A 13,899-nucleotide genomic window follows, 5' to 3' on the forward strand; every position below is an offset into this window, starting at 1 on the left:
GTACAGCTGTAATCAGAGAGCAAAACATTTCTTCAGTTATATACATCCTACTTAAGACACTCCTCCTCCTTACAGATTATGGCTCCACAGGAACTAATAAAGAGGGTAACAGGATGACAAACCTTTATTACTGCCTTAAGAGAATCTGTCCTCACCTCCTGACCTCAACACATTCCTTCATCTAATCCACAGATGTCCATTGTTTGTCTTCAGAAAGCCATTAACTTCTGACAGGACCCAGTCTCTTTAATTTACTATAATTTATTTACTATCTCAATGATCAGTTTAGCCGATTCCAACAATTTCAATAATGATATCAGTGATAGACGAGGTAGTTCTAGGCATACAATCAGGGGTAAAGTGGCTGAGCAGCAGGATAAAAAGAATTGTAGCAGCAACATTCCCCATCCAACCTGGCAGTTTGAGAGGATATGCAGAGAAGAAATGGGGAAAAGTACCCGAATACAGGTGTGCCCAGCTTGTAGAGTCATACCCAGGAAGACTCAAGGATTGTAACGGCTGTCTTTCTCCGACGACGACGAGGAGTAAGGATCGGAGGACCAATGCGCAGCGTGGTACGTGTTCATGCTCTTTATTAAAACAAGCACTGAAACAAAACAATAAAGGACAGATGAAATAACCAACCGAAACAGTTCAGTGTGGAAGACACAGAAAATAAACACCCACAACTCAAAAGTGAAACCAGGCTACCTAAGTATGGTTCTTAATCAGGGACAACGATTGACAGCTGCCTCTGATTGAGAACTATACAAGGCCAAACACAGAAATCCCAAAACATAGAAAAAGGAACATAGACAACCCACCCAACTCACGCCCTGACCATACTAAAAGACATAATAAAATAACTAAGGTCAGAACATGACAAGGATGTAATCGCTGCCAATGGTGCTTCAACAAAGTACAGAGTAAAGGGTTTGAATACTTTTGTAAATGTGATATTTCAGTTTTCCAAATCCATTATAGAAGAAGGTTGTAATGTAACAAAATGTGGAAAATGTCAAGGGATCTAAACACTTTCCGAATGCACTGAAGATGTTACATTACAAATTCAACTTCTGCTGGATTTGGTTACTGGCCAAACACTCTAACCTAGAGGCTATCTTCCTCTACCTTACCCCTACCTACAGTACCCTCTGTTAATATTGAGGCTACCTGCCTCTACCTTACCCCTACCTACAGTATCCTCTGTTAATATTGAGGCTACCTGCCTCTACCTTACCCCTACCTACAGTACCCTCTGTTAATATTGAGGCTACCAGCCTCTACCTTACCCCTACCCTCTGTTAATATTGAGGCTACCAGCCTCTACATTACCCCTACCTACAGTATCCTCTGTTAATATTGAGGCTACCTGCCTCTACCTTACCCCTACCTACAGTATCCTCTGTTAATATTGAGGCTACCAGCCTCTACCTTACCCCTACCTACTGTACCCTCTGTTAATATTGAGGCTACCAGCCTCTACATTACCCCTACCTACAGTATCCTCTGTTAATATTGAGGCTACCTGCCTCTACCTTACCCCTACCTACAGTACCCTCTGTTAATATTGAGGCTATCTGCCTCTACCTTACCCCTACCTACAGTACCCTCTGTTAATATTGAGGCTATCTGCCTCTACCTTACCCCTACCTACAGTATCCTCTGTTAATATTGAGGCTACCTGCCTCTACCTTACCCCTACCTACAGTATCCTCTGTTAATATTGAGGCTACCAGCCTCTACCTTACCCCTACCTACAGTACCCTCTGTTAATATTGAGGCTACCAGCCTCTACATTACCCCTACCTACAGTATCCTCTGTTAATATTGAGGCTACCTGCCTCTACCTTACCCCTACCTACAGTACCCTCTGTTAATATTGAGGCTATCTGCCTCTACCTTACCCCTACCTACAGTACCCTCTGTTAATATTGAGGCTACCAGCCTCTACATTACCCCTACCTACAGTACCCTCTGTTAATATTGAGGCTACCAGCCTCTACATTACCCCTACCTACAGTACCCTCTGTTAATATTGAGGCTACCAGCCTCTACATTACCCCTACCTACAGGCCCTCCGTAGTTATTGGGACAGTGAACATGTTTTCTTCTTATGGCTCTATACTCCAAAAGTTTGGATTTGAAATAATGACTGAGGTTAAGGTGCAGACCGTCAGCATTCATTTGAGGGTATTTTCATCCATATCAGGTGAACCATTTAGAAATAACATAATGTGTAATAAAGTTGTGAAAAGTTTAAAATTCTCAGGATATCAAGCACGGGCTGAAAAACATTTTCACATTGCATTTTTTTAAGGGGCAGGATAATTACAGAGGAGGAAACTCAAATTAACTTTGAGCTCTTTAATTCACATTTTTACATTGCAAGCACTAAGAATCATTGTTCATGCCACGATCCGGAAAATTGGTTCTGGAATGCATCAGTCCAAAACTGAGAGTTACCGGATCCTGTTCCCGCGGAATCCGTCTGAAATAAAGCACTGGTGATACAAGTAAAACACATTACCACATTACCAAAGATCTGACTTTAATAACTTGTTATTCAGAACATTTCCAGTGGTGGAAGAGACCCTCCACAGTTGCTGCAGTGTGTGTTCTACTGGCTGTGATCATGGGCCTGTGGGATTCCTGTAAGTGAACATAGTTTTTTACTAAAACATTTGTAGTCAATGTTGAGACAGTTACACATTTTGATTGACTTTTCCCCTTTACAGATGCAACTGCAGAGAGAGACCAGCTACAAAAAAGTCTAAATACCTCAACCAGAGAGAGAGACCAGCTACAGAATAGTCTGAATACCATGACCACAGAGAGAGACCAGCTACAGAATAGTCTGAATACCATGACCACAGAGAGAGACCAGCTACAGAATAGGCTAAATACCATGACCACAGAGAGAGACCAGCTACAGAATAGTCTGAATACCATGACCACAGAGAGAGACCAGCTACAGAATAGTCTGAATACCATGACCACTGAGAGAGACCAGCCACAAAATAGTCTAATTTCCACAACCACAGAGAGAGACCAGAAATATAATAGTATATTTTCTACGACCACAGAGAGAGACCAGCCACAAAATAGTCTAATTTCCATGACCACAGAGAAAGACCAGCTACAGAATAGTTTAAATACCATGAACACAGAGAGAGACCAGCTACAAAATAGTCTAATTTCCATGACCACAGAGAGAGACCAGCTACAGAATAGTCTGAAAACCATGACCACAGAGAGAGACCAGCTACAGAATAGTCTAATTACCACGGCCATAGAGAGAGACCAGCAACAGAATAGTGTAAATACCATGAACACAGAGAGAGACCAGCTACAGAATAGTCTAAATACCATGACCACAGAGAGAGACCAGCTACAGAATAGTCTAAATACCATGACCACAGAGAGAGACCAGCTGCAAAATAGTCTAATTTCCACGACCACAGAGAGAGACCAGCTACAGAATAGTCTAAATACCACTGCCACAGAGAGAGACCAGCTACAGAATAGTCTAATTACCATGGCCACAGTGAGAGACCAGCTACAGAATAGTCTAAATACCACGACCACAGAGAAAGAACAGCTACAAAATAGTCTAAATACCAGAACCATTGAAATAGATGAGTTGACGAAGAGTCTGAACACTGCAGCTATGGAGCGTGACCAGCTACAGAAGTTGATAGAAAGGCTGAACTGTGAGAACAAAGGTAAGGACAGCCCCCCCCCCCCCCCCCCCCACACACACACACACAGTTTCGGTAGTTGACCTATTATCTCACACATAAACATATTCAAGAAGTATTGTTCCACATTTAAGCTGCAACATAACTGAAGATGCATTTTCCAATCTGTGTCGAAAGTGTAATGTAATTAATTGTCCCAGTTTTTAATTAGTAATTATAGAAGAGACTAGAGATGTCAGATACTTTGGAAGTGTTTACTTGTACATCCAGCTGCCTCTACAGAAACAGGAGCAGGACCAGGATCCTATGAGCTCTTCTGGCCTCTCACAAGCCAAGGCTCGTGCAAAGCTACTTATTGAATGTGTGAATAAATAATAGTTGCAAAGGTTATGTTTAACGTGTAAATGTCAGATACACTGAACAAAAATATAAACGCAACATGTAAAGTGTTGGTCTCATGTTTCATGAGCAGAAATAAAAGATACCAGAAATGCTCCATACACACAAAAAGCCAGTTTCTATCAAATGCTCAGATTTGTTATAATCTCTGTTAGTGAGCATTTCTCCTTTGCCAAGATGATCCGTTCCACCTGAAAGGTGTGGCATATCAAGAAGCTGATTAAACAGGATGATCATTACGCAGGTGCACCTTAGAAGTGCTTTATCTGTGTCATGTTCTTTTTATTTTGTGTAATATAAATGTTCATAACATTCGAGTGTCAAAGATAGTAAATGTCAAACTTCTAGGCTCCTGTCCTGAAGGATGGAGAAGGTTTGGCTGCAGCTGTTACTACCTCTCTACTGAGGAGAAATCCTGGGAGGAGAGTAGACAGGACTGTCTGGAGAGAGGAGCAGATCTGGTGATCATTAACAATGAAGAGGAACAGGTGAGAGACAGAGAGAGATACTCTATTTATTAGTCCATCATGTGTTAGTAACAATGCTTTTTCTGTTCCTCAACAACAGACATTCATCAATGGGTATAAATCAGTCAAATATGCCTGGATTGGTCTGACTGACTCTGTTACTGAGGGGACCTGGAAATGGGTGGACGGCACCCCACTGACCACAGCAAGGTAAGAGACTACTGCTCTATAATAACACTGACCACCCCAAGGTAAGAGACTACTATTCTATAATAACACTGACCACCCCAAGGTTAGAGACTACTGCTCTATAATAACACTGACCACCCCAAGGTAAGAGACTACTGCTCTATAATAACACTGACCACCCCAAGATAAGAGACTACTGATCTATAATAACACTGACCACCCCAAGATAAGAGACTACTGGTATATAATAACACTGACCACCCCAAGGTAAGAGACTACTGCTCTATAATAACACTGACCACCCCAAGGTAAGAGACTACTGATCTATAATAACACTGACCACCCCAAGGTAAGAGACTACTGCTCTATAATAACACTGACCACCCCAAGGTAAGAGACTACTGCTCTATAATAACACTGACCACCCCAAGGTAAGAGACTACTGCTCTATAGTAACACTGACCACAGTGGAAGGAGTAGGACCGATTCTCTGTGGTTCTGAGAGAGAGGTCAGTCTAACTCGGTGTTGGTTCTACTGCAGGTATTGGGATGATGGACAGCCCAATGGTGGTACATTCCAGAACTGTGGGGGAATGACTTACAAGTCGTCAGGCCAAGGAGCATTGTGGGATTTTGATTGTATCTATTCAAAACAATGGATCTGTGAGAAATAGGCTTCTCATAAGTACTTTCTCTGCACTGCTGATGAATGAACTCTCTACTGTATGTTAATGATGGTCTGAAGACTGGTGTGATTTGATAGAATGGTACAAACACATGCACACATTCAGAAACACACACACAAAGACACTGATCTGAACCTGAGTCTCCCATGGGGGAAACCAACGTCTTAATTAGACGAGGTAATTCCCTCTCGGACTGAGATCTGACACTGATTTTGAAGTTGCAGGGCAGGGCTACCTCATCACTTGACCATGAGCAACCAATCATGACCAACTCATGTCTACTACACAAGCTGACACAATAATGTATTAATTTGTCAATCAATAAGGTGTAGAATAGGGGTATAATATCATTCAATAGTCACTGTCAATCAATCACTATTAAGTTTTACACTTCGAAATAGATTTGAAATGACTGTATATGTTTATCAGGTATGCTTACTTCTTCTGCGTTTATTATTCTGAACATACACATTGTGTACTTCCTGCTAATTCAATAAATAATTCAACCAAGATTAAAGACATTTCCTGACTAGGACATTATTGTTCTCAACTCTGTTTTATATATCATAGAATCTAGAAGGACAAGACACCTCTCTGTTTTCTACTTTAACTAATCTTAACATGGAATCTAGAAGGACAAGACACCTCTCTGTTTTCTACTTTATCTAATCTTAACATGGAATCTAGAAGGACAAGACACCTCTCTGTTTTATACTGTATCTAATATTAACATGGAATCTAGAAGGACAAGACACCTCTCTGTTTTATACTGTATCTAATATGAACATGGAATCTAGAAGGACAAGACACCTCTCTGTTTTATACTTTATCTAATATTAACATGGAATCTAGAAGGACAAGACACCTCTCTGTTTTACACTTTATCTAATATTAACATGGAATCTAGAAGGACAAGACACCTCTCTGTTTATACTGTATCTAATATTAACATGGAATCTAGAAGGACAAGACACCTCTCTGTTTTACACTTTATCTAATATTAACATGGAATCTAGAAGGACAAGACACCTCTCTGTTTTCTACTTTAATATTAACATGGAATCTAGAAGGACAAGACACCTCTCTGTTTTATACTTTATCTAATATTAACATGGAATCTAGAAGGACAAGACACCTCTCTGTTTTACACTTTATCTAATATTAACATGGAATCTAGAAGGACAAGACACCTCTGTTTTAAACTTTATCTAATATTAACATGGCATCTAGAAGGACAAGACACCTCTCTGTTTTCTACTTTATCTAATCTTAACATGGAATCTAGAAGGATAAGACACCTCTCTGTTTTCTACTTTATCTAATCTTAACATGGAATCTAGAAGGACAAGACACCTCTCAGTTTTATACTTTATCTAATATTAACATGGAATCTAGAAGGACAAGACACCTCTCTGTTTTATACTGTATCTAATATTAACATGGAATCTAGAAGGACAAGACACCTCTCTGTTTTATACTGTATCTAATATGAACATGGAATCTAGAAGGACAAGACACCTCTCTGTTTTATACTGTATCTAATATTAACATGGAATCTAGAAGGACAAGACACCTCTCTGTTTATACTTTATATAATATTAACATGGAATCTAGAAGGACAAGACACCTCTCTGTTTTCTACTTTATCTAATCTTAACATGGAATCTAGAAGGACAAGACACCTCTCTGTTTTATACTGTATCTAATATTAACATGGAATCTAGAAGGACAAGACACCTCTCTGTTTTATACTTTATATAATATTAACATGGAATCTAGAAGGACAAGACACCTCTCTGTTTTCTACTTTAATATTAACATGGAATCTAGAAGGACAAGATACCTCTGTTTTATACTTTATCTAATATTAACATGGCATCTAGAAGGACAAGACACCTCTGTTTTAAACTTTATCTAATATTAACATGGCATCTAGAAGGACAAGACACCTCTCTGCCACTATGAAAGAGAGTCAATGTTACTGTTTACAATTGAACTCGTATCTTGTTAACTTCCTCTTTGTGGAGTCAACACCAGAATGACGTGTTGGATCATAACCATCAGTTATCAGAACAGTGTCTAAGGTTTTGTTACTAAACTAACTAGGACGAATCATTTGACAACAGTAGAACAGGTGGCAATGACCTCCAGTTATCAGAGAGACAGCCTTAGGCAGGGTTTTGTTGGTATGATTGTCAGAATGCATGAGATTAATCTGAAAGCGTATAGACAATTGGAAGCCTCTGAGGAAGACGGCTCATAATAATGTCTGGAACAGAGCAAATAGAATGGCATCAAACACATAGAAACCATAGAAACCATGCGTTTGATGTACAGTGGGGCAAAAAATGATTTAGTCAGCCACCAATTGTGCAAGTTCTCCCACTTAAAAAGATGAGAGAGGCCTGTAATTTTCATCATAGATACACTTCGACGTTGACAGACAAAATCAGAAAAAAAAATCCAGAAAATCACATTGCAGGATTTTTTATGAATTTATTTGCAAATTATGGTGGAAAATAAGTATTTGGTCACCTACAAACAAGCAAGATTTCTGGCTCTCACAGACCTGTAACTTCTTCTTTAAGAGGCTCCTCTGTCCTCCACTCATTACCAGTATTGATGGCACCTGTTTGAACTTGTTATCAGTATAAAAGACACCTGTCCACAACCTCAAACAGTCACACTCCAAACTCCACTATGGCCAAGACCAAGGAGCTGTCAAAGGACATCAGAAACAAAATTGTAGACTTGCACCAGGCTGGGAAGACTGAATCTGCAATAGGTAAGCAGCTTGGTTTGAAGAAATCAACTGTGGGAGCAATTATTAGGAAATGGAAGACATACAAGGCCACTGATAATCTCCCTCGATCTGGGGCTCCATGCAAGATCTCACCTCAAAATGATCACAAGAACGGTGAGCAAAAATCCCAGAACCACAGGGTGGGGACCTAGTGAATGACCTGCAGAGAGCTGGGACCAAAGTTTAAAAAAGCCTACCATCAGTAACACACTACGCTGCCAGGGACTCAAATCCTGCAGTGCCAGACGTGTCCCCCTGCTTAAGCCAGTACATGTGCAGACCCGTCTGAAGTTTGCTAGAGAGCATTTGGATGATCCAGAAGAAGATTGGGAGAATGTCATATGGTCAGATGAAACCAAAATATAACTTTTTGGTAAAAACTCAACTCGTCGTGTTTGGAGGACAAAGAATGCTGAGTTGCATCCAAAGAACACCATACCTACTGTGAAGCATGGGGGTGGAAACATCATGCTTTGGGGCTGTTTTTCTGCAAAGGGACCAGGACGACTGATCCGTGTAAAGGAAAGAATGAATGGGGCCATGTATCATGAGATTTTGAGTGAAAACCTCCTTCCGTCAGCAAGGGCATTGAAGATGAAACGTGGCTGGGTCTTTCAGCATGACAATGATCCCAAACACACCGGCCGGGCAACGAAGGAGTGGCTTCCCAAGAAGAATTTCAAGGTCCTGGAGTGGCCTAGCCAGTCTCCAGATCTCAAGCCCATAGAAAATGTTTGGAGGGAGTTGAAAGTCCGTGTTGCCCAGCAACAGCCCCAAAACATCACTGCTCTAGAGGAGATGTGTGTGAAAACCTTGTGAAGACTTACAGAAAACGTTTGACCTCTGTCATTGCCAACAAAGGGTATAACAAAGTATTGATATAAACTTTTGTTATTGACCAAATACTTATTTTCCACCCTAATTTGCAAATAAATTCATTGAAAATTCTACAATGTGATTTTCTGGATTTTTCCCCCTCATTTTGTCTGTCATAGTTGAAGTCTACCTATGACGAAAATTACAGGCCTCTCTCATCTTTAAGTGGGAGAACTTGCACAATTGGTGGCTGACTAAATACTTTTTTGCCCCACTGTATTTGATAAAATACATTGTGTCCATAAAATGTATTTAGTATGTATAAGCTGAAAGTGAAGCCTTGTCCATTAATTTACTCCAATTATGGTAGGGGTGGTAGCGTTAGGGGAAAATAATAAAGGAAAATATATTTAAGTAGTTACCAAAAAGGTGTCAAAACAATCAAAATATATTTGAGATTTGACATTCTTCAAAGTAGACACCCTTTGCCTTGATGACAGCTTTGCACACTCTTGGCATTCTCTTAACCAGCTTCATGAGGAATGCTTTTCCAACAGTCTTGAAGGAGTTCCCATATATGCTGAGCACTTGTTGGCTACTTTTCCTTCACCTTGCGGTCCAACTCATCCCAAACCATCTCAACTGGGTTGAGGTCGGGTGAAGTTATTAAGGATTCTTTGGATAGTGTATCAATACACCCAGTCACTACAATACAGGCGTAATTTCCTAACTCAGTTGCCAGAGAGGAAGGAAACCATTCAGTGATTTTACCATGATGCCAAATGTGAATTTAAAACCATTACAGAGTTGAATTGCTGTGATAGGAGAAAACTGAGGATGGATCAACAACATTGTAGTTACTCCACAATACTAACCTAAATGAGAGTGAAAAGAAGGAAGCCTGTACAGAATACAAAATATTCCGAAAAATGCATTCTGTTCGCAATAAGGCACTAAAGTAAAACTGCAAAAAATGTGGCAAAGAAATGAAATAGAAAGTACAAGTACAAAGCATAATGTTTGTGGCAAATCCATTACAACACATAACTGTATATCCCTCTTCATATTGTCAAGCCTGGTGGTCGCTGCATCACGCTATGGGTATCCTTCTCATTGTAAAAGAATAAGGATAAAATTAAATGGAATGCAGCTTTAAGCACAGGTGAAATCCTAGATGAAAACCTGGTTGAGTCTGCTATCCTAGACATCAGTAGACAAATTCAACTTTCAGCATTAACCTAAAACACAAGGTCAAATATACACTGTAATTGTTACCAAGATGACATTAAATGTTCCCGGGTGGCCTAGTTACATTTTTGACTTAAATATATGGGAAGACTTGAAAATGGCTGTCCAGCAATGATCAACAACCAACTTAACAGAGCTTGAAGAATTTAAAAAAGAATAATGTGCAACTATTGTACAATCCAGGTGTGCAAAGAGCTTGGCGACTTACCCAGAAATACTCACAGATGTAATTGCTGCCAAAGGTGATTTTAACACTCAGGGGGCTGAAAACATATGTAAATTTGATATTTCTGTATTTCATTTTCAATAAGTTGGCAAATGTTTCTAAAAACATGTTTTCACTTTGTCATTATGGGATATTGTGTGTAGATTTGTAAAATAATATGTAAAACATAATTCATTTTGAATTCAGGCTGTAATACAACTAAATGTGAACTACTGTGTTTGGGATTATAGCACTGTTATCATATACTGATTATTGCTGATAGGACTCATTCATATAAACATAATGACACAACTTTGCAGTACAGGAGAGAAAAGTGTATTGCATCTTTGTCAAAGATGCACAATGTAAAGAATGACTTTGATTAATTTTTAAAATCTCTGCATTCTTTCATTGTATAAAAATGGAGGCAACATATCTCAGTTAAATGAATAAAGATGTAACACAGTACACCATTTAAATACTTTTTTAAAGAATTGTTTATAGAAAAATAAATGAACACATAAAAAATAAATACAACTCATTGAATGAACATTATTTCTAATTGTGGTGATTTCTCCCAAATAAACTACAATAAGTATGAACACATAGAGAGGAAATGGAAAGAGAGAGAGGTGTAGAAAGAGCAGGTTGAGAGAAAATACGTTCTGGCATTTAATCTCTGTGCTCTTCAGATACACACAAAACCAAACTCTTCATATCATAAACGCATTGAATATAATTCACATTGGGTCTCTGTACCTTTGAACTCATCCCTGAGCTTCTTCACTCTCGTCATGTCTGCTTTCTGACAACGTTTTAGGACCATCAGCTCCACAAAGACCTTTGCTTCCACCTGGAGGAACAAAGGAGTGATTACAACTGTCACAGGGATGACAAAAAAGAGAATAGGAATACTGTACATTTTCTGGTCTATGTTTGTTGGTATGTTAACAGCATTTAACCACGAGCTGAAGACATTTCAACTTGGTGAACAATTTGAATGTAGAATAAATATTTTAAATAAAGTTTGCGGCGTTTGCTAAGATTTTTCAGATGTGTTGTTATTTCCAGATGTTTTTAATTATTTTGACACTATCAATATTTGACACCAGAAAAATTACAATTATCAGAACTACATACTCTGGCTCTTAGAAAACGTAGAACTGTTTTTTAAAAAGCACGTCGGTTACAGTTAACGAGACAGTTGAGTGGACAACAGTGAAGTCCAAGAATGGAACAAAAAGTGCTAAGATTGTTGTGGAAAACGAGTCTGATGAATCGTTCCTTGTTGGAATACGCTTTTTTGGACAACAATGTTAAGGGTGAAAGAGTTGAGGTGTCAAGCAAATCTCTTATGTGGAGGCGGTGTAGAACATTGAAGGGGCAAGAGGCCACAGTCCTGAAGAAGATGCACCACAACCAGTTGCAAATGGTATACTTCAATCAAGTGATCTGGATACACGTATTACGTTTTTGGGCCTCCTTGCAGTGCAAGGACTACTGTCGCCTGAAAATGTCCCGCAATCACATGATCCTTCTGAGCCAGTGTAGGGATACCTGTTAAAAAAATATGATTATTATCCACCTGTACAGTAGGTGGCGGAATACACATATAATTGTTGCAAATGCCATTATGACAAAGAAGAAGGTACATTTGACAACTATTTTATGTAGCTCTACCTGAGGCTTCTCGACAGGCGGAGAAGTGGTAGGTTACTAATATTTCTATTATATAAGTCAGGTGTAACATTCTTTATAAGTCCATTTTTATTTATCTCAACGAAACGTGAAGATAATAGCCCGATTTTCAACTTCTTTCTAATAAACGTCAGGTAAAAACATAAACACCCAACTAGGCCCACTATGGCGGTGTGCGCACAAAGTCTACAAACGGTTCTCTCTTTTACACGCGATCAGACGCTGAGATGTGTTTTGTTAAGCCGATATTATATTTATCCTAAAATAATACATGCTTATGTTGAAAGAAACAATAAGCGATAGTGTTAGTGTATTTCTTGCTAACTTTGATAGGCGGTCATGTCTTTGAGTGCTCTATAGGCCTTATTGAGTTCTATAACATTCTTAGTGTCCGAATACCCATCAGATTTGAAGAAAATTGCGGAAAAATATGTAGCCGAAGTCAGGCGACTAAGGATACAAATTCATTGTTTTTATTCATTATGACAAATGTTAAGAAACTGTTGAACAATGTAGTGACTTTTGAAATAAGTTACACGTTGGCTGACATTTTGTTTGCTGCACTATCCTTACGAACCACATAGCATATCATTACAGCAGTACGTTAGTAGCTACCTAAGTTGGCTACAAATGTATTTATTTTTTATTTAGCCGTTATTTAACTAGACAAGTTAGTTAAGAACAAATTCTTATTTACAATAACGGCATACCCCGGCCAAACCCTAACCCGGACGACGCTGGGCCGATTGTGCGCTGCCCTATGGACTCCCAATCACGGCCGGTTGTGATACAGCCTGGAATCAAACCAGGGTCTGTAGTGATGCCTCTAGCACTGAGATGCAGTGACTTAGACCGCTGCGTCACTCGGGAGACCTTCAAATACGTTCAATTTGACAGTAAATTGACTATATGCGGGTTGGTATAATTTGTGGAACGTTCCAACAGGAAGACTTTAAGTACACGGTTGTCAACAAACAACATGTTCAAAGTAGCATGGTCAATTCACGTAGCTAATTAGCTGGCGAATAGGCATCAACTCACCACGTAGCTTATTCTTTATGTTTCTCCATAAACTACCAGAGTGAGGAAATACTTTTTTCAGAATAAACATGGTGAGTGAAAAACTTAATGAAATAGCCCACTCCCCACCCGGTATCTTATTCTGCCGCTATACAACTTTATATGCGTTGTTTGTTGGCAACCTTGTTATTTACAAAGTTTTTGGAACAGATTCCTGTTGGAACGTTCCACAAACTATACCCACCCCTATATGCTATCTAACTACCCAACCTTCATTGGCTTGATTACTCACTTCATGCTTAGCTAAATTAAGTGGTATAGTCGTTGCACGTTCTCGATAGACATTGTTAATTCGGGTGTGTTTGTAAATTCGCCCTGGCTATCTACTCTGATTTCAGAGCACTCTCCTCTGAGTGTGCCTGAGCGCAGAATAACTGATGAATTTACTAAGCTGAACACCTCTTGAATATGGCCGGTGTAAGTAAACCTAGGCGAAAAGGCGTTATTAAATTGTTGCCAGCAGCACAGCTACAGTCACCAATGAGTTGGATAACATGAAAACAGCCTAACCAGCTCAGCTAGAGTGAATAAAATGGCCAGAGTGAGGTGTTCTCTCATTTGTGTCTGGGAGTAGCTACTGTAGCAAGCTAGCCAACGTTAGTCAGTT

The 13,899-nt window shown here is 39.4% G+C and overlaps 1 protein-coding gene across 1 annotated transcript; it reads left to right on the forward strand.

Moving 5' to 3' along the window:
• The first annotated feature begins 2,743 nt into the window (after nucleotides 1-2,743).
• LOC116372054 (C-type lectin domain family 10 member A-like) lies at nucleotides 2,744-5,963 on the forward strand. Its single transcript, XM_031821127.1, has 4 exons — nucleotides 2,744-3,725; nucleotides 4,449-4,588; nucleotides 4,668-4,777; nucleotides 5,298-5,963. The coding sequence occupies exons 1-4, from the start codon at nucleotides 2,825-2,827 to the stop codon at nucleotides 5,428-5,430; spliced, it is 1,284 nt and encodes a 427-aa protein (XP_031676987.1). The 5' UTR covers nucleotides 2,744-2,824; the 3' UTR covers nucleotides 5,431-5,963.
• The last annotated feature ends 7,936 nt before the right edge of the window (nucleotides 5,964-13,899 follow it).

Source organism: Oncorhynchus kisutch, unplaced genomic scaffold, assembly GCF_002021735.2.
Source record: "Oncorhynchus kisutch isolate 150728-3 unplaced genomic scaffold, Okis_V2 scaffold3875, whole genome shotgun sequence".
Classification (NCBI taxonomy): domain Eukaryota; kingdom Metazoa; phylum Chordata; class Actinopteri; order Salmoniformes; family Salmonidae; genus Oncorhynchus; species Oncorhynchus kisutch.